The 26,912-nt window shown below is 34.1% G+C and overlaps 5 protein-coding genes across 5 annotated transcripts; 3 read left to right on the top strand and 2 right to left on the bottom strand.

The window, feature by feature from the left end:
* LOC104758127 (protein CHUP1, chloroplastic-like) lies at positions 7,513–12,308 on the top strand. The gene is made up of 8 exons (XM_010480946.2): positions 7,513–7,652; positions 9,587–10,251; positions 10,399–10,866; positions 10,965–11,096; positions 11,296–11,477; positions 11,573–11,684; positions 11,774–11,917; positions 12,010–12,308. The coding sequence occupies exons 2-8, from the start codon at positions 9,706–9,708 to the stop codon at positions 12,118–12,120; spliced, it is 1,695 nt and encodes a 564-aa protein (XP_010479248.1). The 5' UTR covers positions 7,513–7,652; positions 9,587–9,705; the 3' UTR covers positions 12,121–12,308.
* Positions 13,479–15,020, top strand: LOC104758128. Its single transcript, XM_010480947.2, is given in 3 exon segments — positions 13,479–13,781; positions 13,784–14,067; positions 14,173–15,020. Coding segments are annotated over 3 exon segments (1,089 nt in total). The 5' UTR covers positions 13,479–13,690; the 3' UTR covers positions 14,887–15,020.
* LOC104758129 (SWI/SNF-related matrix-associated actin-dependent regulator of chromatin subfamily A-like protein 1) lies at positions 15,045–20,439 on the bottom strand. Its single transcript, XM_010480948.2, has 24 exons — positions 20,193–20,439; positions 20,008–20,071; positions 19,809–19,915; positions 19,661–19,716; positions 19,426–19,501; positions 19,275–19,341; positions 19,066–19,132; positions 18,865–18,931; positions 18,530–18,613; positions 18,411–18,452; positions 18,168–18,323; positions 17,847–17,924; positions 17,586–17,654; positions 17,398–17,463; positions 17,178–17,306; positions 17,012–17,068; positions 16,828–16,917; positions 16,609–16,674; positions 16,452–16,520; positions 16,265–16,369; positions 15,909–16,034; positions 15,746–15,804; positions 15,610–15,646; positions 15,045–15,383 (listed from the first exon to the last, which is right to left on the bottom strand). The coding sequence occupies exons 1-24, from the start codon at positions 20,307–20,309 to the stop codon at positions 15,204–15,206; spliced, it is 2,034 nt and encodes a 677-aa protein (XP_010479250.1). The 5' UTR covers positions 20,310–20,439; the 3' UTR covers positions 15,045–15,203.
* LOC104758130 (1,4-dihydroxy-2-naphthoyl-CoA thioesterase 1-like) lies at positions 21,068–22,051 on the bottom strand. The gene is made up of 2 exons (XM_010480949.2): positions 21,647–22,051; positions 21,068–21,573 (listed from the first exon to the last, which is right to left on the bottom strand). Exons 1-2 carry the CDS (start codon positions 21,770–21,772, stop codon positions 21,229–21,231), a joined length of 471 nt encoding a protein of 156 aa, XP_010479251.1. The 5' UTR covers positions 21,773–22,051; the 3' UTR covers positions 21,068–21,228.
* On the top strand, positions 26,474–26,906 carry LOC109130031. Its single transcript, XM_019239220.1, has one exon. It carries the CDS (start codon positions 26,546–26,548, stop codon positions 26,780–26,782), a length of 237 nt encoding a protein of 78 aa, XP_019094765.1. The 5' UTR covers positions 26,474–26,545; the 3' UTR covers positions 26,783–26,906.

The raw sequence follows: 26,912 nt of genomic DNA on the forward strand, positions 1-26,912 counted from the left end.
TGATTATACAATATATATGTTTTTAATAAAATGTACCGCAAATTAGTTTTCACCAATCAACTATTATTGTGCACCGCTTATTAGTATGAACCGCACTTGTCCCGCAAATATATTTGTCCCGCAGTTGATCCATACCGCACTCTAAAACCGCTTTCCCCGCACTCTAAAGCGAAAGTCATGCCTCATGGTATTCCTTTTTTTGATACGCATTTGAATATCATTAATGAAAAATGAAAGGGTTTGTACAATATACAAAAAGTTTAACCTAGTAGTTATTTCTTGCCCAAAAAAAAGGAAAAAAAAAAAACAAGGAGGAGCTAAAATTAACAACAACTTGATATGGGATTGTTAATTATTAGTGAACCAATTTTGCATTTGGTCACCAATATGCTTGTGTGATTTTCTAGCCATAATTGAATCCTTGATTTGTCTGTCCAGCCTCCTGAAATTTTCTCGCGGAGTTGAAGAGATATTTGAGTGTAGTCTGTTGTTTCTTTCGAACCAAATGACATAAATGAGGGCTTGACAAACTAGCCGACGGAAAGGTCTTGTTGAAATATTATCAGAAGATCCAAGTCATGTCGAAAAAGCAGTCCATGTGTGAAAGAGAAAAGGTCTGTATCACAGCCTTTTAATTGTTATGCCCCAAAGCTCTTCACTTACTTCACATCTTAGAAAGAGATAATTTCTTTCCTCGACATATTTTCCACATAAACAACAAGATGGTTGAACATGCATTATCCATTTAACCAATCTTGATCTAAGAGGCAATCTATCCAGATGTGTGATCCACATATGGAATGCCTGACGAGGTATTGCTCCTTAAAACCAGACATTTGCAGTCCATGCTTGGGGCTCCCTGTGCAGTCTTAGTGATTCCCAAGTCTTTTTTGTGAAGAATGAGTCTAGATCAACCCCGTCAACATGCCATAGGTATGAGTCTGAAGCTCAATAACCAATAGGTAGAGCAATAGTTGTTAACAAAATCTGCAAGTTTTCAGCCTTCATTGATCACACATGCTGGTCATCTTGTGGTTGAGCACACTGAAGCAATAGTAGCATTCAAAGGTACCTTTGTCTGTCTAGGACCATCATTAAGAGGGCCAACCTCTAACCAAAAGTTAAAGTTAAAGTGTCAAACCAAAAGCTAATCAATCTCCCATTTCTCACTTTAGCTTTGATGAACTGTGATGCAAGGGGTCTCAAACTGAGCAATGCTTTCCAAGTCCATAATGTATGTTGTTTCTCATTTAAATGCAACATAAAACCAGATTTCATTCTGTTACTCTTCATCCAATTAACCCAAAGCGAATTTCCACCAGCATGGAGCAACGAAATCAGCTTAAGGCATAGAGTTTTATTCCATGTGTGAAAATTTCTAAGTCATAAGCCACCTTCCTTCTTAGGCAAACAAATAACACTCCATGATACTTTAGCTTTTGGTTTTGAGGCAATGTCTCCATTCCACAAAAACCTGGAACATAACCCTTCAATCTTTTTCAAGCACCCTTTAGGCAAAATAAGAGCTTGTAACCAGAAGTTTACTGTGATGTAGAAGTTTACTGTGATGTAAATTACTGATGAGATCAACTGTCTTCTGCCCGCATATGATAAAGCATGAGAGGACCAGCTTGAGAATCTGCTCGAAATCTTATCAAGAAGAGGCCTATAGTCGTGTATTTTCAACTTCCGATGTAAGAGAGGGAGACCTAAATATCTTATTGGAATTGAAACCAAATGGAAGCCAAGGCTAGAGATACCATCAGCTTCCACCTGGTCTAATCCTACAATAAAAAAAACTCTGTATTACTCTTGTTTATCTCAAGTCCTGACCATTTGGCAAAATCATCAATCACACCAGGAATGTTTCTTAGAGAACTCTCATGTCCATTAAAGAAAATCATAATATCATCAGCAAAAGCTAAATATGAGAAACCTGAGGATTCGATGCCATAGGATGATAGCCAATTTTCTTGATTTGATATTCTCAGTTAAGCATTTGAGAAAAAACTTCCACTGCTAAAACAAACAAGTAGGGTGAGAGTGGATCTCCTTGTCTCAATCCTTTGGTCCCCTTAAAATTAGCCACAAAGTTCACCATTAATGCAAACAGAGAACCTTGTAGTAGTAATACACTCAATAATCAGTTTAATGAAACTTGGAGGGAAACACATGGCATGAAGAATGTTGAGAATGAAGTCCCAATTTACATAGTTGAAAGCCTTCTTTAGGTCCACTTTGAGCATTGCTCTTTTTGAATTTTTCTTCCAATTGTAACCTTGAACCAACTCAGTGGCTAAAAGGATATTTTCAGCTAGTAATCTTCCAGGTATGAACACATACTGAGTGTTTGAAATAATATCGGGTAGCACTGACTTCAATCTATTTGCAAGCATCTTGGAGGCAACCTTATAGACAGTTTTACAACAAGATATAGGCCAAAACTCAGTGACTCTTGATGGATTCTGCTTTTTTGGGTTCAGTAAAATAATGGTAGCATTCCACTGCTTTAAAATCTGACCCGTGCTGAAAAATTCAGAGATGGCTTCAATCATTTCCTTTCTAACAATTCTCCATAGATCAGTAAAAAATTCTGCAAGATAGCCATCTGCCCCGGGAGCCTTGCATTTAGGTAAAGCAAATAAAGCATTTTGAATTTCCATAGAGGTGAAAGGGGCTGATAGAGACTCAACTATAGTCGGTGAACACCTGTACGGGACAAGACTTGCAATTTCTTCTGTAGAACAAGATGTAGAATGGTCTGGTCCTCCAAGCAGAGCTTCAAAGTAATCCACAATATGAGCCTTAAGACCCTCACTTGAATCTAGAACACTGCCAACATCATCTAGAAGGAAATGAATATGATTTTGGGATTGCCTTGTCTTGATAATTCTGAGGAAAAAGCAGTATTTGAATCTCCTTCATCTGTCCACTGAATTTTTGATCTCTTCTTTAAAAAAGAATCCTCAGCCGCTGCTAACATAGACCATTTTTTATATGCTGCTTTTTCAGCCAACATTGTTGCTTGAGAAGGAGTAGCAAGGAGATGTTGCTGACACACAAGAAGATCACTGTAAGCCTCTGATACTCGCTGTTCAATACCAGAATAGTTTTCCTTACTAAACTGTCTTATAATACCTTTAAGCTCCTTCAGCTTTTTAGAAACTTTTAACATCTTGCTTCCATCAAAGCTTAAGGAATTCCAGCAGCTCTCTATCAAAGGTACAAATTCAGAATTCTTGGTTAGATGGCTTTGAAGTTTAAAAGGCTTCTTGAGTTTCAGTTTCAAAGAATCTAAAAACATACAAGATGAACTATGATCAGAGATTCCCGATTTACCAAAGACTGCAATAGAATTTGGGAACTTTTGAAACCATAGATCATTCACCAATATTCGGTCTAACTTCTTAGCCACAACTCCAATATCATGTTTGTTTAACCACATGTAGATAGCTCCACAAAAAGGCAAATCAGACAAAGCTGAAGTTAAGATACACTGATGAAAGCTCTCATACTACTATTTGAAGAAAATTGATCCGCAGAGGAGTGTTCAGATGCATTTAGAACCTGATTAAAATCACCCAACACTGTCCGCAAAAATTGTTTGATGGGCCTCTTGCCCGCAAAAATTGTTTGTCCCTCTTTTGGGCTCTCTTTGAGACGACCTGGATAACCTGTCATTTACATCATCTGTAAATGGTATTCCTAGGTCACCATCTCCACGATAGTTTTAAAAATGAATACATCACGAAAGATGATTCTGTAAATCTTTGCAATCATTCAAATATAGGTTTGATCACCAAAAATATGTAATCGTACCAAAAGCTAAGCATGAGTGGTTAAATCATCGATTACAAAAGTGTTAGTGATCATAATTTTGTTATGTTTGGAATCACTTCCAGGATGATATTATGTGGTGAAAATGAGTGATTATGATATGATTGAAAAAATGCTCTCAACTTTTCATTCTGGAAATGTAATCATCCATGAGCAATATCGGGCCAAAGGATACACTGAATTGGTGCAAGTCAAGGTGTTGAACAAAATAATGAATTCGTGATGATGAATATCAATCTCGTCCAACTGGATCAGCTGCAATTCCAAATGTGAATGTTGTTTCATCCAGTTATGATAATTGGCAAGGGCAAAGGCATATTCCGACTAGCTAATTTCCCTAATACTATCAAAGACGAGGACGCGGACATGGTCGAGACCGTGGTCCTGGACGAGAAAAAGGAAGGGGTTCCTACCCCAATAGTTTCAACATAAGAAAAACCAGCAACACAATCTTCAAATAAATGATGTTGTTCATGTTATAAATAAATTAGATGAGAATATTATTTACAGATACGACATGAAAAGATATTAATACTAAACTTGTCGTATACCAAAAGATTTGGCAGATTTGTTTCAAACATCTCAAACGACAAAAGAAAGAGATGCCAAGACCAACCTCATCAATGACTGAACTTTCTTTTCATGGTCTCAATGATGAAACTCATCTAGATATTGCAATGAAAATGGAAAATCATGCGAGTAACATCTATATGTAATAATATGCTTGTATTACTTTTTGTGTTTAAAATCCTTTTGAATAAGTAGCTTCTTATATAATATATCGTAACTTTAAAAGACTTTGTATTATATTAATAATGAATATTTTATCTAAAAAATGTCAAATTTTGAGAATCATAATAAAGAAATATGTTTAGCATATAGTGTTACAATACACTCAATAATTGAAATTAAAAAATACTTCTCCTCTCTCAAAATTAAAGACTCCGCCAAAAGCGTGAGTACTATATGTGGTGATGCAAATATTATTATGAGTTCTGAAAACCCAATTTTTCAATGCCAAAGAAAACATAATTTAAAATTGATGCATTATATTCCCCTAAGTTTCATAGAAAATTGATAAGTTTTAGAGATATCTAAAGAAATGAATATCATATAATGAATATCTTTGCAAAACATATGAGAGGAGACATATATTGGAAAAAAAAAACAAATATTATTCTCTGGATTATATTGCATAAAAATAATTAGGTTTGAATCATATGTTATAATAAACTTTAAGTTTACAAGTATATTTAAGATATGTCATGAAAGAACTGGACATCTTGGTTGAGTCATGATGTAAAAAATTATGTAAAATATTAATGGTCATCCACTAAAGAACCAAAAAAAATTACAATCTAATAAGTTTTAATGTGAAGCATGTTTTGAAGGAAACCTTATATTTCGACCATCGACAGCCAAAGTAGGAAATGAACCACCAATTTTCTTAGAGAGAAAACTAGCAGGTGAGAAAAGTTACAAATGAAACTCTTTATAATTATTAGCTAATCACCTATCTCTTCACTCATCTTCTAATGTTATACAACTCCTAACTCCTATTTATAGTGGAGTAAAAAAGATATGAGTCACACAGTTGTTTATTTGATTATGAACAGTAGAAAGTTGTAGTGACAAATGTTACACTTCAAAGATAAACGTAACATTACAAGTGTAATGACATATGCTTATAATGTATGATTTACACTTGCTTCACAATAGTAGCTATATTGTTATTCACATTTTATAGTTCAAACTTTTTTTATTTAATATTATATATATATATATGTATATATATTATTATTTCTTTCAATTGGCTCATTTGAGCTACTCAAATAATTTTGTTGAAAAAGGTAATTATAATTTTTATTTATTTGGAATTTATTTTTAAAATAGATGTTTGAATTATGTAGTTTAAAATCATATATGAAACAGTATGTCCCCACTCTAGAACTCTCAAAAGTCTAGAAGTAATGTTTTAACCAAACTATGTGCCTACAAAGTAATAATGAGTAATAAAATAGTCAATCAAATAAATTTTCTGAAAAATGATGCACAAACTTCATAATAAGACGCAAGTTCGCATATAGGCATGATGAGGATGAAATTGATATCATATCGATATCCACGAGGAGGAAAATTATACATCTAAACTAATTTTATGCAATATAAATAAATAATTCTTGAAAATATATAATATAAAAAATTCATACCAAATAGTTATAAGAATTTGTATATGTGAATTCTAAAAAATTATGTTATATTATATTTAATTTTATTTATTTTTCTCATCAGATAACACTTCATTTTGTAAACTATTCAGTTTCATCTCATAACTAGAGCAAGAGGAACGGTGGCCAGAGGACAAAAAAAAAAATCAGAACTACCTTAACCAAATGGTAACCAAAAAAATAGAAAAAAAAATTGATGTTGAAATTAAAAGGATCTAAAATAATTATATGACTAGGGACAAAAAAAAATTATTGAGACTGAGCTGGAATTATTTAATAACGTAATTGATGACACCAAATTTTAAATTTTTTGAAGCATAGTTTACTAGAATGTATCAAATTCAAAATTTCATAGTTTGGATCAACGAATGAATGAAGTATATTGGGTTTAATTGTGATACAATTACAAATAATTTACGACTACGTACATGTTATATAATGTTTGATCATTAGCAATACGTTTTTTTTGTTTTGCCAAATATATTTAGAAAGTTATATATAACACAAACATGGAAAGAAACATCAAACACAAACATTTTCTAATTTGCGTTCAATTATATATTAATTGATTGTCGTGTGCTAATAATGTACAGTACAGAATGACATAAAGATTACAATTCTAATGGATTACATATCATCTAATAAGTAATAAATGACAACAAACTTATGAGAGCCAAATAGAAAATAGAGTTTATTTTTTCAAACCACACCATAATTAGATTTTACACGGACTTTATTAATTACATAAGTTAATGAGTACTGTAATTACGAATTTCCTTCGTAGATTAAAATCTTTTATGATGGCTTGCCTAGTAGACATGTAAGGTTCAATTTCCTTGGTTGACTTAATTACTAACAATGGATCGACATTTATATTCGTTCAACCATAAAAATAAAAAAATAACCAAGCATGGTAAATTATAAAAAAAGCATAAATATACTAAATCATTCGATATTGGCATAAATTAATAACGTTGAAAATGTTTACTTCAATTGAGAGGTATACAGAAAAATACTCTTCCTCTTGGAATATGACCCGTCATCTAATCTAATTTTTCTAATTTGGATAATTTATAAAACATGTCATTATCCTTTCCTTTCGGTTTTATTCTTTCGGTTTTGCATACAAAAAGGGTACACCTGATTTTGTCTGTATTAAACTATTGTTTCATTCGTACTCCATTCATGAAATAGACGTCTACTTACATATACATATTTTTTTTTTCATATTTTCTTGTGGTTTTAATTCTTAAACTATAATTCTCTTCCGGTATCTCCAAGTTTTTAACCCTTACAAGACATCTCACGTACCATTGAGCTTATATAATTTATGTATACGAAACCTATTCATATTCATTCGTCCAGAAATATAAATTAAGCGCTCACATATATTATAGACACATGAATATGATGTCATCGTAAATATATATATATATATATATATATATATATATATATTTATAATCAGCTGCATGTAATCATTGATCATCATCGTCACTAATGAGGGTGTAAACAGGGGTTTGTTTTTTTGGGGGAAGACGACCATCGCCAGTATTCTTCTCCTTCTTCGAGAGTTCCATCTCTAAGGTACTATATTTCTCTTTAAGTTCTTAAATCAAGCTTATCCTCTCTCTGTCTCTCCATTTGAAAATTAACAAGAACAAACACCAGTGTCATTTTATCCAGGTTATTGTATTTGTTTGGATATATATATGAGTATTAATTAGTTTCTGTTATAAATACAAACTCTCTTTTGTTTTAAACCACAAATATCATCCCGCCACCAAACTTGAACACAAAGTTTATGTTGTAGTTTGGATTATCATATTGTGTTTCATTTCTTTTCCTTAGCCACTAAATCATGCCACAAATACCGATGTTTTTTCACAACACACTCAATTGCATCTAAACGATCCTTCGTGAGAGTTTTACATGGTATTTACTTATATATAGTTTTATTTTGATAAAACCCAAGTTGTATATCGATGTAATCTAAAGAAAGATAATATTAATATACACGATATTTTGCTACGTTTTGGAGTTAACGTTTCGTTCTTTTGTTTGTTTTACAGTATGTTCATGGTTCGATGTTAAATTACCAATTATCTCTCAGTAAAACACGTTTTTGTTTTAAGATACGGGAAAATATTAATAAAAATTTCAAGACATCTTACTTAATTAATAAACACAACAGTTACTTTTGGTAACACATTCACTCATTTTAAAGTTAAAACTCTATGATTGGTATAACTCAAACAGAAAAGAATAAGGTTTTTGTTGGTTTATAGTCCCGAAAAACAAAATTTACATAGTAAACATCAACAATTTGTATTCTACATTTACGAGATAAACAATATGCCTATTGAAGAACATAATAATATTTACAAAACTGGCTTGACAAATAAGCTCACATATTTAGTTATTTACCCTTCAATTTGATAGTATATATAATCGTTGATCATATGTAGAGAGTTATGATTTTCTCATTTTCATCATACATAATGATTTTCCTATCCAATTAAGGCTTTTTCCTTTGCGGTAAAAGAATCCAATAAAATTGCAGATAGTTGGGAGTAGATTTACCTAGCAAGGCACAAACTTCATAGCCCAATAATTGCCTTACGGACCATATAATATCTATATCATTATACCAAATTATGATCAAAACTCTCCAAAAATCTTCAAGTAAGTCAATAACTTAACTTGTAAACCAATGGTCACTAACAGCTTTGAGTTTGAGTATGATTAGGACATACTCCTCACTCCTCAATCTTTCCTTTTGTCTTAAACATGTTTTTCAAGATTTTTATTATTTTATATGAAAAAAAACACTACACACATACGCTATTCCTCTTTTTACGTGGTTTTTATTTTTTAGTACCAATTATTAAAAACCATACAACTTTTATTCCAAACATTATGGTCCCATCATAAATGTCAAATGCTCTTTGTTCCATTTACATCTCAACTCAACATGAGACAAATCATTAGTGGGTCCTTTGTTTAACTGATTCTTTAATCATTTTTCATTGTTTTAAACTATAATTATACACTACCCAACGATCTTGAAATGCTAAAAAAATTGGAGTATTAACGTATTTAGTTTAAGGTAAATCATTACAATTTTTTAAAACATATAGCCATAGCCCATAACTTTGTTTGGTTGCATCAGTCACACGCGTACACATATAAGTCCCGATACATACACGACACTCTCAACTTTTTTTTGTCTGTGAGTTAGGTTTCTGATGGCGCGTGGGACAGACGCGTCGTCACCTGAAAGAAAAAACAAAACCAAATTGGCCCACCACTAAATTCTTTTGTCTTATTCTCAAAGTCGTCAAAGCATCTGGTGGGCCTTATAAAGCCCACTGTTTCCTCCAAACGGATCATTCCTTCATTAGTTTTGCTTGATTAGTAATTTAATTAACTAAAAAATACTTAAAGATTAGTCGCATCGCATATGGTTATTGAACTAATGATTGGTGTGTGTGATTAATAGTTGTTTTCTTGTGCGACAGCTTCGAAGTCGTCTCTTTGTTTTTCACAAGTCAAAGCAGCTGAGTAAGACATTTTACCACGAGTGAGTTAGTCTTCTCGCCGGCGACCGTCGTATACGGCGGAGATTTTGTTAGTTATTATGTCACGCATTTCCGCCGCTTCCACCACTCCTTCTCGCGTGAGAGCTGCGAATTCGCACTACTCAGTGATCTCTAAACCCAGAGCACAGGACGATACCGGTCTCGCCGGAGTTAAACAGAAATCGTCCAATCACGATGTGAAGAACGACGCGGCGAAGAACAACCGGCGATCGATTCTGCTTAAGAGAGCGAAATCCGGAGAAGAGGAGACGACGGCGGTTTCGGCTCCTCAGAGAGCTCGGTCTGTGAATCGTCCGGCGGTTGTAGAGCAATTCGGTTGTCCGAGGCGGCCGATTTCTCGGAAAAGCGAAGAGACGGTGATTGCTACGGCTGCGGCGGAGGATGAGAAGAGGAAGAGAATGGAGGAATTGGAGGAGAAGCTTGTAGTGAACGAGTCGTTGATTAAGGATTTGCAGTTGCAGGTTTTGAACTTGAAAACGGAGTTACATGAAGCTCTTAATTTAAATGTAGAGCTTGAATTGAAGAACAAGAAGCTTTCTCAGGATCTAGCTTCAGCCGAAGCTAAGATCTCATCTAACGATAAGGTAAACATTTCATTCATACTTCAGTTGAAGAATCTCACCGTTGCATTGAATCTTAGTGAGACTACGGAATCCGAATTGCATTTGGTTGTTTCCATGATTAGGCTTATGGTAAGGTTCTAATATCTCTAAGTGTTTTGGTTGATTCAGCCAGCTAAAGAACATCAGAACAGCAGATTCAAAGATATACAGAGGTTAATAGCTAGCAAATTAGAGCAATCCAAGGTTAAAAAAGAGGTAGCAGTAGAGTCATCAAGCTCCATTAAAACAAGATCATCTCCATCATCACCTTCACTTTCAAGATTACCGCCAACAACACCGCCATTGCCAAAGTTTTTGGTGTCTTCAGCTAGCAATTCAGGTAAAAGAGATGAAAACTCTTCACCCGTTGCACCACCAACACCACCGCCTCCTCCGCCACCACCACCTCCTAGGCCTCTTGCTAAAGGAGCGCGTGCTCAGAAGTCTCCTCCTGTTTCACAGCTATTTCAGCTCTTGAAGAAGCCAGATAATAGTAGAGATCTTTCTCCGTCGGTTAATGGAAATAAGTCTCAAGTTAACAGTGCTCACAACAGTATAGTTGGAGAAATTCAAAACCGTTCCGCGCACCTTATCGCTGTAAGCAAACTAAATTTCCTTTTTTGGAATATGTTCACTTTTAATCTGAGTCTTGGCCAATCTTATCTGACACTGATGCTCTTCAATTTATTCCACAGATAAAAGCTGATATAGAGACAAAGGGGGATTTTATCAATGATCTTATCCAGAAAGTTCTGACCACTTGTTTTTCGGATATGGAAGATGTCATGAAATTTGTGGATTGGCTTGATAAAGAACTAGCAACTCTGGTAACGCCTAATTCCTCTTTTAACTCTTTTTTTACACAAGTGACTAGATTTTGTACATTATAAACAAGATCATGTTTTTGGTGTACTGAGACCATAGTGTATTACTTAATCATCTCCAAACTCTATATAGATTTGATGAGTTTGCATCGTTAGATATCTTACATTACATGTGCATTCCTCTTTTCCTATTGCCTTACAGGCTGACGAGCGAGCTGTGCTTAAGCATTTCAAGTGGCCTGAGAAGAAAGCCGATTCCCTGCAAGAGGCTGCAGTTGAATACCGCGAGCTAAAGAAACTGGAAAAAGAACTTTCTTCCTACTCTGATGATCCGAGCGTTCACTACGGTGTTGCCCTGAAGAAAATGGCCAACTTACTAGACAAGTAAAAGAAGTCCCTACTTTGATACTCACTCATTAGAAGAACATTTTCTTTTCTTCAAAGTGTTAAAAAAAAGTAAAAATTTTGGTTATGATAAGGTCGGAGCAGAGGATAAGGAGGCTAGTCAGATTACGTGGCTCATCCATGCGTTCTTACCAGGACTTTAAGATCCCAGTCGAGTGGATGCTTGACTCAGGAATGATAAGCAAGGTATTGTTTTCTGTCGATGAGCTTTGGTTTGTCTCTACGTAAATACTCTGTTTGGTCCTCTTGTAACATTGTTCTAGTTCTGTTAATAGATAAAAAAAGCATCGATCAAGCTTGCTAAAACCTACATGAATAGAGTAGCAAACGAGCTACAATCAGCTCGTAACTTGGATAGAGAGTCTACTCAAGAAGCATTGCTTCTTCAAGGCGTCCGATTTGCTTACAGAACGCACCAGGTAAATCTTAAACTTCAAAACTATAGGTAATTTACTCGAATCGAACACGGTGCATTGATGCCTGATATATTGATTTTAAAATGTTTATTCAGTTTGCGGGAGGGCTTGATCCAGAGACATTGTGTGCATTAGAAGAGATAAAACAACGTGTTCCGAGTCATCTTCGGCTGGCACGGGGGAATATGGCCGGAGCTCCGTCGTAGGAAAAGTAATCAGAGGAATGTGAGGCATATGTATGGCCTTTGGTTTTGGCTATAAAATTCGTTATTTGCGTTAATAGTGTCTGTGTGAGAGAGTAAATGTTATACCACGATAATAATAATGTTAAAATGTATGTAAATGTGCCTCCAGGCTCCAGTGAATTTTGAGCTAATACAGAAATTCATAAACATTTTAAATCTTTGTCCAAAATTTGGACTTAGTGTCAAAAAGCTGTGTAGAGGCCCAAATTTAGAGATCCGATTGCTGTTTTGGTGTTGTTATCATAGGCTGAGATGTCGTTTGATGAGATGTCACACAAAGTGAGAGGTAGCGTAGCGTGATGATACACTTCAGTTTTATTGGTTACCTTTCCCAACAATCAATACCTAACCCAACAATTAAGTTAATTTATACTCCATCTGTCTCACAAAGATTGATGTTTTGGGATATTTTCTTGTCCAACAAAGATTGATGTTTTGTAGATTTTAAGAAGTAATCATTGAAAATATTTAAATTTTTGAATTGCTATTGGTTTATTTTTTCTCTCTCTACCAAAAAGTAATTATAAATTAATTTACAAATAAAAACTAAAATTTTTCTTAAAATGTGTGAAAATGTCAAAACATCCATCTTTGTGAAACAGAGGGAGTCTTTGGAAGTAGTGGTTGTAAGTATGGGAAAAGATTTTTTGTAAAAACGATTACTAATTATAATGAATTATTCAGACAAAAAAAAGAAGATAATGGTGTTAATAATAATAAAAAAAATATAATATGGCTGTTTTGATACTATTTTCTGTTGTTGTTTATCTTATTTTTTTTTTTTGTTTATGCAACATACATTGAGCATGATTTGATACTGTTTTCTTGAAATATTATGATAAGTTGATAACTATAAGAAATATAGTCGAATATTTATGAAGTTGCCCAATATACTTTAAATATTCGTATCGTATCAAGTTGCCCAATATACTTTATGAAAAAAAAAAATTCTATCAAGTTGCCCAAAATACTTCATCAAATTCCAAATTACAAAAAGCTAACGATGTTAGTTAACATTCAAGTGGCATATTCGAGTTTTATTTAATACAAAACCCATCTAATCTCTCGCAACTTTATTACATACGTGGCAAACAATTTTAAAAAGATTCTCCACGTGGCAATCCGACATGTACACCTATCATAAATTAAGACCGTTGGTCTCCAACATCAGTTCAAATCAACGGCTGAGATTAATCAGAAGGCGTGTGTCCGGAGCGCGGGAAAGTGTGGAACTCGTGAGACACAGAAGGAGAGCCTGAGTGCAACTCACGACACCTTGAAACCACCCAAAACATGCCACGTTATCTCTCACTGTTTAAACAATTCTCTCCTGTAAAAAAGAACTGGCAAAAACTGCCTCAACAACAAGGAGAACTCAGCCTTTCAGTTTCTGGATTTGTTGTGTTTTATCTCTTCTTCTTTTAAGCCTCAAAGTTCGTTATCATCATCATCATTATCAAGTTTCCCCTATTGATTGATTCTTGTACCTTTCAATTCCGACGCAATCGTCTTGATCTTGTTGAGATCAGAGATGGAAGTTTCCGGCGTCGTTCTCCGTCAAGTTCCGTGTGTTTCAGGTTCCGTTGCCGATGGCCGTTACTCCGGTCTCCGGTTAGTATCTGATTNGGTTAGACGAGAACGGTCTCGTTTAGAGCCAGGAAGCTTCGTGGGGTTGTTTGTAACAACGAGTTTGCGGATAAAGGGCATGTGAATTACTATATAGAGCCAACGAGATGCGGCGAAGCGAAGGAGAAGGTTAAGGTTATGGAGAAGGAGAAGAAAGCCTTGAAGAAGAAGGCCAAGATTCTTAAAAGTCTTTCTAAGAACTTGGATATGTTCTCTAGTATAGGGTTTGGTCTTGTTCCTGAGGCTGGTTTGGTTGGTGAGATTCAAACCAAGACAATCTCGGTAAGAATTTTTGATGGTTCTTGATTTGACTTTTGTTTCTTTCATGGTGATTGATCGAAGTGATGTGTTAGATTGGATCTTGATTGGTTTTATGATTTATTGCAGGAAGCAACCGAGATATTGGTTAAGCAGCTTGAACAGTTGAAAGCAGAGGAGAAGCTATTGAAGAAACAGAGGAAAGAAGAAAAGGCTAAAGCCAAAGCTTTGAAGAAGATGACTGAAATGGACTCTGAATCATCTTCCTCGTCTGAATCAAGTGACAGTGATTGTGACAAAGGCAAAGTTGTTGACATGAGCTCTTTGAGAAACAAGGCTAAACCGATTCTTGAGCCGTTGCAACCAGAAGCCACACTAGTAACAACCCTTCCGAGAATTCAAGAAGATGCACAATCTTGCAAGGACACCAGTGAAGCATTGCAGATTGCTTTGCAAACATCCACGGTCTTTCCTTCAATGGCCAATCCTGGACAGACAATGAAGAAAGTAGAAGCGGTTCCAGTGGTTGGATTGCCATTGAAGAGAGTAGAAGTGTGTATGGGAGGGAAGTGTAAGAAATTAGGAGGAGCTGTGTTGTTGGATGAGTTTCAAAAGGCTATGACGGGTTTTCAAGGTTCCGCTGTGGCTTGCAAGTGCATGGGGAAGTGTCGTGATGGTCCAAACGTTAGAGTAGTGAACGAGACTGATGCTGTGATGACTGATTCAGTTATGACGCCGTCCAAGACCGTTTGTTTAGGAGTTGGGTTGCAGGATGTGGAAACTATTGTGACAAGTTTCTTTGATGAAGAATGTAGCAGAGAGAACTCGGTTGTCTCATTTTGAAAGTGTTTAATATCACTTAAGTTATATATATAGAGTCTGGTGCTTTCTCATTGTACATATCTTATCTTTTGAATATAGAGTGTGGTGCTTTCTCATTGTACATATCTATCTGCTGAATAAATCTGTTGCAATAAGACCAACTTAAGCAAACTCCTCTGGAAGATACAAGCCCTAATGAACCATTCATTATCTTGAACCTACACTGTTAAAAGATCATTTGTTTGCGCTAAAAATATTACAAATGATCATTTTACACAAAAGGGAATGTGTTTATGCAAGCAACAAAAACACAGCTGTGATCTTGCAAATTTTTAATTTCAGTGTCTGGGAACTTTGGGCGTGGGTTGATGTTCCTCGGTTTCGTCATCTAATCTTTTGCAGCGCTTCAAGAACGGCTCTAGAGTTTGCTGCTTTGTAGGGCTGTTTCTTGGTTTTGTTGGACTGTTCATCGGATGACTAGATGATACCTCCAAAGCATTCTCTTCTCCATCAAGCATCTGTGTCATAAATTGTTCAGAAGTTTAAATCTCCAACAGATTTAACAGACGATCAAAATGTAAGACAATTTATCGTGACAATCAAACATCTATTTTTCATGAATCACACTGAACACATTCCAGTAGTTGAGACTTTAATAGGATTCCAAGATAATGGTCAAGGTGATTTGTACATGACACAAAGAGATTTTCTCTAAAGGTGGCTTAACATAGAAAAAGAGAATACCTGTCCTAGATTATCCAGCTTGTTTTGGACGGTATCCCTATACAAAATATGACCAAGATTACGAAAATTGAGTAAGGGAGAACTGACTTTAGAGAATTCATTGAACTTTCAAAGGTAAATGTGAATGAGAAAGAACCAGATGATGTCGTCAACAGTATCATTTGCTAGAAGGTAGTATATGTTAACTGAAGAGACCTGTAGATATGAATCAAAAGCCACAGAAAGGGTTTAAAAATGACACTGCAAATTAATTAGTGATTGTGATTTGTGACTCCACTAAACTATCGTTTGTGACTCACCTGACCAATCCTATGTACACGATCTTCTGCCTGAGTCAGGTCACCCGGAGTCCATGACAACTCGGCAAAGATAACAGTGCTTGCAGCTGTTAAAGTTATCCCAACACCAGCAGCTCGTATTGACAGCTGCAAATCCATGTAAGCCAAAAAAAATCAAGGACTAGTACTCATTTCTATAGATTAAAAGGACTAAGAGTATAACATACAATGACAGCATACATTCCTTTTTTATAACTTCTCTTTGCGATTTACAAGTTTCACGGCACATAATACTCAAAACAACTGTGCCTTGTATAGTGGCATATATCAAGAGAAGGGTAGGAAACTTTGTTTCAAAGATTGGTGAGAATACTTACCACTGCTGCTTTAATTTCATCCTTATTCTGAAAGTCAGAAACCAAGGCTTGTCTAGAGGAGGCAGGGGTGCTACCATCAATTCGGATACAGCCCACTTTCTTTTTCTGCAATTTTTTTTTTGTTTTTGTATATTGTATAAGAAATAGAGGGGCTTTTGGAAGCTTTGCTAATAGTTCAATGCCTTACTTTAAAAAACTGGTGTAATGCCTCAAGCATGGACAGATGATGTGCAAATACAAGAAATTTGCAGCCAGCCTGCATCACAAAGGTCGAGGAGAAATAACAGGAATAGGTATCAGAAATGTATGGGAGTTTAAAACATCTTATTGCTAATAGCTATTACCTCAAGCACATTTTCCAGATATTCAATCACTGCTGGAATTTTGGCTAAAGCGGATTCAGTGTAAATCTGAATTACAAAACGAGGAGATGTTATAAGAAACCATGAAAAACAAGCAGGTCCAACGAGATAAAAAATAACATATATCGGCAAGAATAGGTGCACAAAAATCCTTTGGCTGTTGGTTGGTGAAGAAATAATTCGGAAAAGGCAAATGAATACCTTGTTAATAAGGTTCTTCTCTGTAAATTTCAGAGATTTAATGTCTTCTTCTGATATGCAATCCTTAATTTTTGACTTTACCACCTTCAGCTGTAAAAGAGAAAACAAAGCTCATTCCTTTTCTCAAAAACAGATTCGTCATCGAAGGTAAATTGTATAACTATTGAAAACTAAATCAAGTTACCTCATGAAACAGAGCATTAACTGGCCTCATGTTCTTTTCAGCTAATTCTAGGAAGACCTATTTAAACAAAGATCAAAGTAATAATGTCAGACCAAAATCGTTAACAAGTACTAAAAGATATTACATTACATGTGTGGACATAAGAGAAAGAGTTACGACTAATAACCTGCTGCCTGCGTTTTGATGGAAGTTCAGTCAATACATCCTTTTTAAGTCTTCTAATCATAACTGTTGCCTTCATCAAATTGTGCAATTCATCATGATTGCTTGCGCCTTGATATGTTCCAAAAAATCCCTAAAATTTTGAGTAACAAAATATTATGATGCACACAGTAACTACCTTGTATGAAAATTCTAGGCAGTTTCTCAATGTGCAGTAGACTTACGCCTTTGCAGTATCTGCTCCCGTATTCATGAACACTTCTATAAACATCTGGATATAGAGCTTCCAGCTGCCAAGAGTAAAGACCAAAAGGATTTTTTAGTAAATCAAATTACAACCATAGATACACAAGGTCCCTCACAATCCAAACAAAATAAAAAGAAATGTGGACTAGTAAAATGGAAAGCTCACCTGTTTGAATAGCTCTATTGGTCTAGACAAAGCAGGAGTTCCACTCAGAAGGATTGCATATTGAGCTTTCTGGAAACATATACATGAGTATGTATTTCAATAGAATATAACTAACTACGAGAAAATTACTCATTAATAATGTAACAAAAGATCACAGTTACACCAAAAAGAAACTGATTTTCCAATTCCGTTAGCTGATAACTTAAAAACTAGCTTGGTAGGCAAAACAATAAGAGAATGATATATTGATATCGATAATACCTTTATGACTGGAAGGCAAGCACTAGTCCTCTTTGCTTGAGCGTTTTTAAGAAAATGTGATTCATCTGCGATAACGACCTGCAAAGAAGGACTGTACATAGTAAAACCTCAAATAATTGTGACAAACACTAAACGCCTTATATGCAAGTTACTGAACGCAAATTATAAATGCATCTTTCCTCTCCATTCCTTAACTTAGCTCCTCTTAAAATTTCAAGAATCTCAATATCACATGACTAATTGGTAACCAACGTGATCATTAAAAATCAAGATAGCGGGAACAATGCACAAAAAAATCAGTGCGAAGCAATGTCTAGTTACCTTAAAGTCCAGCGCCATTAGAAGTTTGTCCAACTTAGTGACCACATCATAGGAAACAATGTTGAAGACACCATCAAGATGGATTGTTCCCTTTGTATTTGAGGAAACTATAGTAAATCCGCACTTGTTTGATCCACCTGGTTGCGGTAAAACTACCTACTAAAAGGATAACTTAGATTAGAGAGAAAATATAGAATGGATATACTTAAGCTACAAGCGTTATACAAGCACTAAACTACATACAACTATGTCTGACGGAGGTACATGCAGCCATTGGTGAATCATCTGCAAGAAAGTAACATAATGAATCATCTCAGTGACATAAAGAACGCCCAAGTAAAATTCAAATATCATGAGCTTACTGTTGCCCAATGCAAACGTAATGAAGATGGTGCAATAATCAGAACTGGCCAAGATTCCTGAACGCATGTTGTAACAGCAATTGCCTGCACAGACAATGGGCATGCAAATAAGACTAATGTTAAAAACAAATACAAGCAATTCTCCAGAATTAGTTTCTCGCTGGTTTGCAAGGAGCTATACTTATTAGAAGATACTATATGATATATGTGGAACAATGTCAAAGAGATATGTTAACAAGTGACAGTAGATATCTTCTCCAATGAAAGGGGAATAGGATTGTAAAAAACCAAGAAATAAAAAGATATACAGAGGCCTATAAGCAGGAACTACTCGCCTGCAAAGTTTTTCCAAGACCCATTTCATCTGCTAGGAGCACACGTCCTCCGTGCTGTAAAATAAACCTTACGGGAAAGGAAGAAACCGATCATGAGGCGAAAGAATAGTTATGAGGCAGCCAAAATCCAAAAGCCAAAAGGCTGTTCATTTGGTAATAAAGAAGAATCACAAGTACTACATATCGTTGACATACACATACTTTATGCCTTCACGCTGAAATGGAAGAAGCTTTGGCTCAATATGGCTTGGTATCTTTTCATAAAGATCTAGGGAGAATAGAAGAGAAGAAGAAGAAAGCAAGAGAAAGTCAGACATGAAAATCCCATAAAAGGGGTCCAAAAAATGAACATATATTAAAGAATCACATTGTTAATGTGTCTGACGTAATAAACAGGATGCCTGACTTACGCTGTAGATCTGGAACTCTTGAGGCAGAGGCTACTGCACGTTGCACAAGAGGATCTAAGCTCTCTATCTGATTAATTCAAAGGAAAAATTAGATAGCAATGTACCAATGCTTAATCTCTAGATCAAAATTTAATGAATAAAGGTGCCTTACCTCGACTTTAACGCTGGAAACTTGTTGTAAAATACTTTCAGCTGATGACAATGAAGAAAGGGGAAAGGTCCATAACCTGGACTTCCACAAGAGAATAAACAATGCAATTACATACCAAGGCTTATTTCTCAGTTTTGTTAACAGATCACAACAAAACACATAAGATATACAAAAGACACAAAGAAACAAATCACATAAACGACGCATGCATATGAGAGAGTAAAAAAAGGCAAACCTTTCTTTAGGATTCCAAATAGCCTTAGGGATCTTACGCACAGCATCTACCACAACCTAGAAAAAAACAAAGAGCTAGTAAGTGTCAAACACAAAACTACTTTAGCATATTTTCCCACAAAGACATCTGACTTGTGATGATAACTTACCTGGTTATAGGGGAACTTAGCAGCAAGATCTCCACTATAATGAAGCAAAATTTTGACAGAAACTTTTTGCTCCTTTGGCTTAAAGCTCTCATCTTTTGGCCCAGAGACTAGCCTCAGAGTTAATACAGTAAACGTGAACAAAACCCATATGCAGAGAGATAACATAAGATAAATGGTACTGGAAACAAAATAAACTGACCAGTGTTTGGTTGAGGAGCGAGAGTTGAAGGTAAGACTCTGGTTCCTTGAGACGAAGCATGAACCTAAACACACACATAAGGGACTGATTAGAAGCAAAATTGCACGTTACAAACACTCGAAGCAATACGAAATTGCCCTAATTACCACAATAAACAAGAAAAGAACGCAAATTTAGGTTAAAACCTCGTTCGGAGTTGGCACGGAAGAAGAAGACAAATTGCGTTTCTGGTTGATCATCTGAAGAGCTTCTTTTTCAATAGCATCCATCTCTTCCACGGTCAAACCCCAGTCATCATCCATTTTGGATCTCTTCTTCTTCTTTCGGATGTGAGTTGTGACCCTCTTCAATGGCGGAATCAAATCTTGGTTTCCCTCGTCTCGTCCCTCTCTCTTCGTCTTCGTCTTTTCAAAGTTTCACATACCCAAACGTCACCGTTTCAGAGCTTTTTGATGGAGAAGGGCAAACAGATTGCAGGACAAATCCGGTTTTGTTTAATCTCGGTTTGATTCAAATAACTCGGTTTACGAACGGAATACGGTTTCGGTTCTTTTTTAGAAGGAAAATTTGTGGTTTTCTATTTCATTTTTGATTCGGTTTGATTTTCAAATTGGTGGTTCGTTACGATTTTGGCCTTAAACCGGATTTGAGCACCCTAATTACAACAAGTTTCTACATTTTGATCCCACCAAACTTAACTGCTTATAACACTCAGTACCAGAGAGAGCTTTATTCAACAAGTTTCTATCTTATTATGTTCATTGCCTTGCCAAGTACCGTATTAATCATTTTCACTGTGCTTGTTTCTTATATATTGTTACCAAAGGCTCCTGATTTGTGGTGGTGTGTCTACAAATGGCACATCTGACAAGCATTTCTACCGCTACTACCACATCTTGTCTCTACAAATACAAGCTGTCCTAACAGATACAAGGGAAGCACATGACACTAATTAAAGTTTCCATCTTTTTTTTTTCAGGTCAAACAGATCCCAATGAAGAAGGACAGCAGTCAGCAGCCAATGTTTGGTTCTGTTTCTGTTGCTAAAAACAAGGTAACATAGACGTTTTTGGTATCACTGTCTTTACCACTTTAAAGCTTTATCATCAAATTTTCAGAAGATGAATGATACATCATAGATACAAGTAAAAAAAACGAAGCCATTAGTAAAGATTACACAATCACATTGGAGACCTAAAAAAAAAAAAGGCTGAAGAAACTCTACAACTTTGCAACCATTCTAAGCGCGTCTGCAGCATCTTTGGCGTTATCAGGGATAGGAAGGTTACAGATAAGTGTGACTCTAGAGGAAGATATCAAGATTTTGTTAAGTTTATCTTTCTCTGTTGTTTTCCATAGCTTGACTTCCCAAACCTGAATAGTCTTGCCTTTGGTTACAGGAGATGCTTCGGCGAAGACAAGGTCACCAAGATCAGCACTCTTTAAATGGTTGATTGAGAGTTGAATCCCAGCTACCCTTTTGAAACCAGAAGCCATGTGAGCTCCCATACTTGCTAAAGACTCCGCGATCAAAGCAGATACACCACCGTGTAACACCTTGAAGGCCTTTGAGAAAATTGAAACAAAATCCTCAGAATTTGGGGATAAAGAATAAATCAATTGAAGAAAGAGGAGAAACCTGGCAACAGTTTGGAGAAACGGGAAGACGACCAGTGATACGTGTGGGAGATAACTCATCGAACTCGAAACCGAACATGTGAAGCGCAGGGTCTACAGTTTTGGTCTTGGACGATTCAGAATCCATTTCTGAGTGCTCTGTTTCAACGAGAGAGAGAGAAAGAGTGGTAGGTAAGGTGTTGGGTGGTCCGTGGTTTAAGAATTGATAAAAGAGATGGATTAGATTTGTTTAACGTCAATGGAGTCTCGAAGACGTAAGTGTGTTAAAAACGTTTTAGTTGAATGAGACCTTATAATGTCCAAAAGCTTTCACAATTGGGTGTTGGTGAGACGAGTCTTTCGGACAAGAAGAGTCGCCTCGTATTGGTTGAGTTTAGATGTCTAAGATAAGACGCGCGTGTCGTTCTTATTAGACACGTGTGAGACGTTATTGTCACTTTGGTTTAATAGGCGGCCTCTAAGGCCCATTAATAAGTGGCACAAATTTTTCATTTTCCTCCTTTAATAGAACTTAGGTAGATCTACGCAAATTAAGATGAAAAATGCCTTAAAGAAAGTTGATATTTCAAAGAAAAAAACGTAAAAATGATACTCCCTCTGTAACAGAATAGATGATGTTGTAGGATTTTATTTTGTATCAGAATAGATGATTTTCTATATACTTTTATCAATTAATACTAAGAAATTGCAAAGTTCAAGAATCATTAAATGAAAATTTAAGAGTTTGATGAAATATTATTGGTTAATTATAAAAATATATTATTAGAAATAAATAATACACTTATTGTTAAATAATAAATGTTTTTCTTGATTTATGTAAAAATCCTAAAACATCATCTATTATGATACAGAGGGAGTACTAGTTTTCTTTTTGTTTAAGAGATGGAATATTTATAATCTATATATATATATATATATATAGAGGAATAGGAAATAGATTTCGAGAAGAGAAGAGGAATACGATTCGATCAAATCAAAGATGGCCTAAGCTTACAGTAGATCTATCAAAGTAGGTTGAATTCTTAGTGGATCTATCAAAGTATTATTATCCTCTTATTAGATTAATAATATCAACTAATCATCTATATATACATTTTTAAAATACATTTTGGGTTCTACCCTTTTATTTGTACTTATTTACAAAGTTAAATCCTAAATTTTTTTCCAAAAATAGCATTATCAGATTTTGTTTCCTAAATAGTTTATATACCATTCCAACTAAAAAAATACAGCATAATTAATATAGAAACAAAAATTATGATATATTTAATCGCACCTTCTATTATGTATTGAAAATATTCTATCTCTGAATCTTTTGCAAACAAAGAAAACAACTATTTGATTTCTATTTTATTTTCTAAAACCTGTGAGATTTTATTTTTAACGTAAGAAGAACTTCGATTCACATTTATTTAAATATTATAATTAATATATATAAACTTAATAAAATTTTAAAATATTACGAATATGTAAAATTAAAAAATATTAAAATACTATATTCTATGGTTATATAGTAGATGGGTTATAAAGAGAGACATGTTGGAATTAATAAAATATCATTAAATCTGTGCTAACACGGGTTATATCCTCATTTTATTATTTGTCAACACTATTAATATCAGAATATTTGACATATAAAAATTAAGTTAATTTAACTAAGATTGTGTAAAATAATTATATCATTAGGAAAATGTGACTTAATCATAGCGTAGCATTGGCCACAGGTTCAAAATTTAACATGGTTTCCCCCGGCCCTAGGAGATTAGTCTTTGGGCCTAAGAAGCCTTTAGGATCACTTCTGAGCTATCAAAAAAAAAACTGTGACTTAATCATAGCGTATAAATGACTTACGATGTACTTAGATCCCTTATTTTTTGTTATAATAATTAAAAATCAAAATAGAATCTTAAACACTAAACAAAAAACTTGATATAACAAACAAATGGTCATGAAGTATATTATGTGTTAAAAAATTAATATAAACATTTAGGCCCACAAACGGTCAGGAAATTTAGTTATTCCTCTATTTTGAAAAGATCCAATATTTAACAAATAAAGATAATATAAAATATAAATAATAATAAAATTATATTCACGCGGTGTACCGCAGGTTAAAATATAGTCGTATCTCAATAGCCTTTTGTTAAGCTATTTTATATTATAGCTTTTTTTTTTTCAACCATTGGGCCACAATAAGCCGGCCCTTTAGCCAAGCCAAATTCCTGCATTCGTAGGAAGCAGGACTCGATCTCTGGTGTGATGGTGCCTTCTTCAATTAGACTTACCTCATGTCACTGCACTAAGGTCACTTCACATATTATAGTTTTTTTATCCACGAAGCATTAGTACCCTACACATTTTGTTCGATATGTATATTAGTAGAGAAATAGATTTTAATCCACGGTACATAATTTTTATTATTATATATATATTTCTATTGTATTTGTTTGTAAAATATTAGATGTTTTGTAAATAAAGGAATAACTAAATGTTTATATTAATTTTTGCCGTAATACACTTCATGACCTTTTTTTGGTTATATTTAGTTTGTTTTGTTTAGTCTTTGAGATTATATTTTAATTTTTAATTATTATAACAAAAATAAGGGATCTAAATATATAGTAAGTAATTTATACGCTGTGATTAATTCACATTTTTCCTAATGATTTAATTATTTTACATAATCTTAGTTAAATCAAATGATTTTATGTATCAAATACTCTAATATTCGTAGTGTTGATAAATAATAAAATAAGGATTTAACCCGTATTAGCACAAATTTAATAATATTTTATTAATTTCAACATGTCCTTTTTATAACTCATCTACTGTATAACCATTTTATATAGTATTTTAAACTTTTTTAATTTTACATATTCGTAATATTTTAAATTTTTATTAAGTTTATATATCTTAATTATAATATTTAAGAATCAAATGTCACAGGTTTTGGAAAACAAAATGGGACTCAAATTGTTGTTTTTTTCGTTTGCAAAAGATTTAGAGATAAAATATCTTCAAAACACAATAGAACGTTTGGTTAAATATATAATAGTTTCTGTTTCTATAATGATTTTTTTTGTTGAAATGGAATGTAAAATATTTAGGAAATAAAATCTGACGTAATGCTATTTTTGAAAAAAGGTTTAGGGATTTATTTTGTAAATAAGTACAAATAAAAGGGTAAAACCCAAAATCTACTTCAAAAATGTATATATAGATGTTTTGATAAATAAACACCCACTAAAAATTTATAATAACGAAACGAAATATTAGACAGAAAATTTTAGATAATGGTTCAGAATCATTATAAATAGGACTAATATGTTTAAGAAACGAGGTTATATGGCGGGAAAGTTTGGGTCGATATTAATATAAATTTTAAATATTATTAATTTGGTGCCACAACAAAGATAAATCATCATTTTATTATTTTTTAACACCATCAATATTGAAATAATCTACATATTTAAAATAATTAAATTATGATAATGTAAAATACAAATTGTCGTGCGGTATACCACGGTTAAATCTTAGAATTAACAATCAAATATAACTATATAAATACAATCTTAAACACTAAATAATCTAAATAAGTTAACTAATAATTATAACTGTAAATTTAATATTTTTGGTAAAAATATAGTTTTGCAGTGTACCACGAATTAAAATATAATTGTACGAACAAAATTTAAAGACTAAATAGAAAAGAAACATGGGGCATGGATTCTTTACTGGCCGCGGGAGTTGTTTGTCAGGTTTTTGAGACGGACTATACTGAGTTAGTTGCGATGGTGCAGACGCCGGACGATTAGTCCGCTTTTTCGAATTTGCTGGAGGATTTTGCATTACTCCGATCTTCTTACCCTTCCTTCACCCTAGTCAGGATCCCACGAGACATCAATGCTAGGGCGGATTATCTGGCTCGGTTTTCAAAATGTTTAATCTCTGAATCTTCTTTTGTAAACTCTTATCCTTCTGTTTAGGCAACTAATCGTGGAGTTCTCTTTTAATTTATTAATGTTTGGTTGGAAAAAAAAAACATGGGGCCATGGTTCTCAATTAGTAAGTGGGTTAGTGGAAGTAAAAATATGGATTTAGTTTTTTAACAGATTTTTTTTTGTTCAGTTTCTTTTACACGATGTCTTTGTTTTTTAGATTAAAAAATTATATATTAAAATATGTAAAAATCTAGGTGGCAGAATTTTATTAGCCATGTGAGAAGATAAAAAGATACTATATGCACCTAAAAAAGACGGAAGTGCTTAAAATGGAAGAATCAACTAATAATTAACATATAAATATTAAAATATAGTTGATACGTGGTGGAAGTTTTATGTGTTCACAAAGAGTGTTCTGTACATGGCAACAGGGATAATATTTCACGGCCGAACTTGTTTAATAAAAAAAAACTAAAGTTCTCTCAAATTATTTGTGCTGCTCTCGTGTTTATATAAATAATTTAGACAATTAATTAAAATCATGTGTAAGTTTAGTGTTGTATTAATAAGGTGATAAATCCTAAATTCCTAATGTTATTTGTATGTACCATATAGAATTGAGTTTTATTTCATATGCATGTATCCCTACTAAAAGTGTGTAAAGATGATGGTTTTCTCTGATCTCTCTTTAAACATTCCGTAATTCCGATACATTTTCTCTAGACATCACGCTATTTTATAAACCCAATTTTTTGATTCATTAACTAATACACTAGTCTAAGTACAATTATTCTCTTGTATTAGTTAATTATTAGGATATGTCTAAAACATACTACTATATTACCAGTATCTAAGAGTTTGTTCAAATCACAATATCATAGCTACTCCTCCCCTCTCTCTAAACCCTAAACTTACTAACTCTCTTTTCTCCCCCTACCCAACAATAAACGTGAAAATTAATGGGAGGTCACGGGAGGAAGAAGTCTTCATCATCTTTTTCGGCTATCAAATCATTGTTTTTGCGTTGTTCAAAGGAAAGAGACAATTGGAACGAAGAGAGCGTGAGCAATGTTAGACCAAGAATCATGACCACCGACGATGATGGATGTTCTTGGATTGCTGAGCCTTGTATTGATAGGAGGGCCACAGCTTTTATTGCTAAGTTTCACGATAATCCAGTACAAGATCCTGATTAGAAGGCTATTGCAATTCTGTTTCCGGAGAGTCCTCTGAGTACTCTCTCTACTATCAATTGGAATTTAGCTTTCGTGGGTGTACTATATAACATCCCATATACGTATAACCTTTTTTTTTTTTTTTTTTTTT

Source organism: Camelina sativa, chromosome 17, assembly GCF_000633955.1.
Source record: "Camelina sativa cultivar DH55 chromosome 17, Cs, whole genome shotgun sequence".
In the NCBI taxonomy this organism is placed as follows: Eukaryota; Viridiplantae; Streptophyta; class Magnoliopsida; order Brassicales; family Brassicaceae; genus Camelina; species Camelina sativa.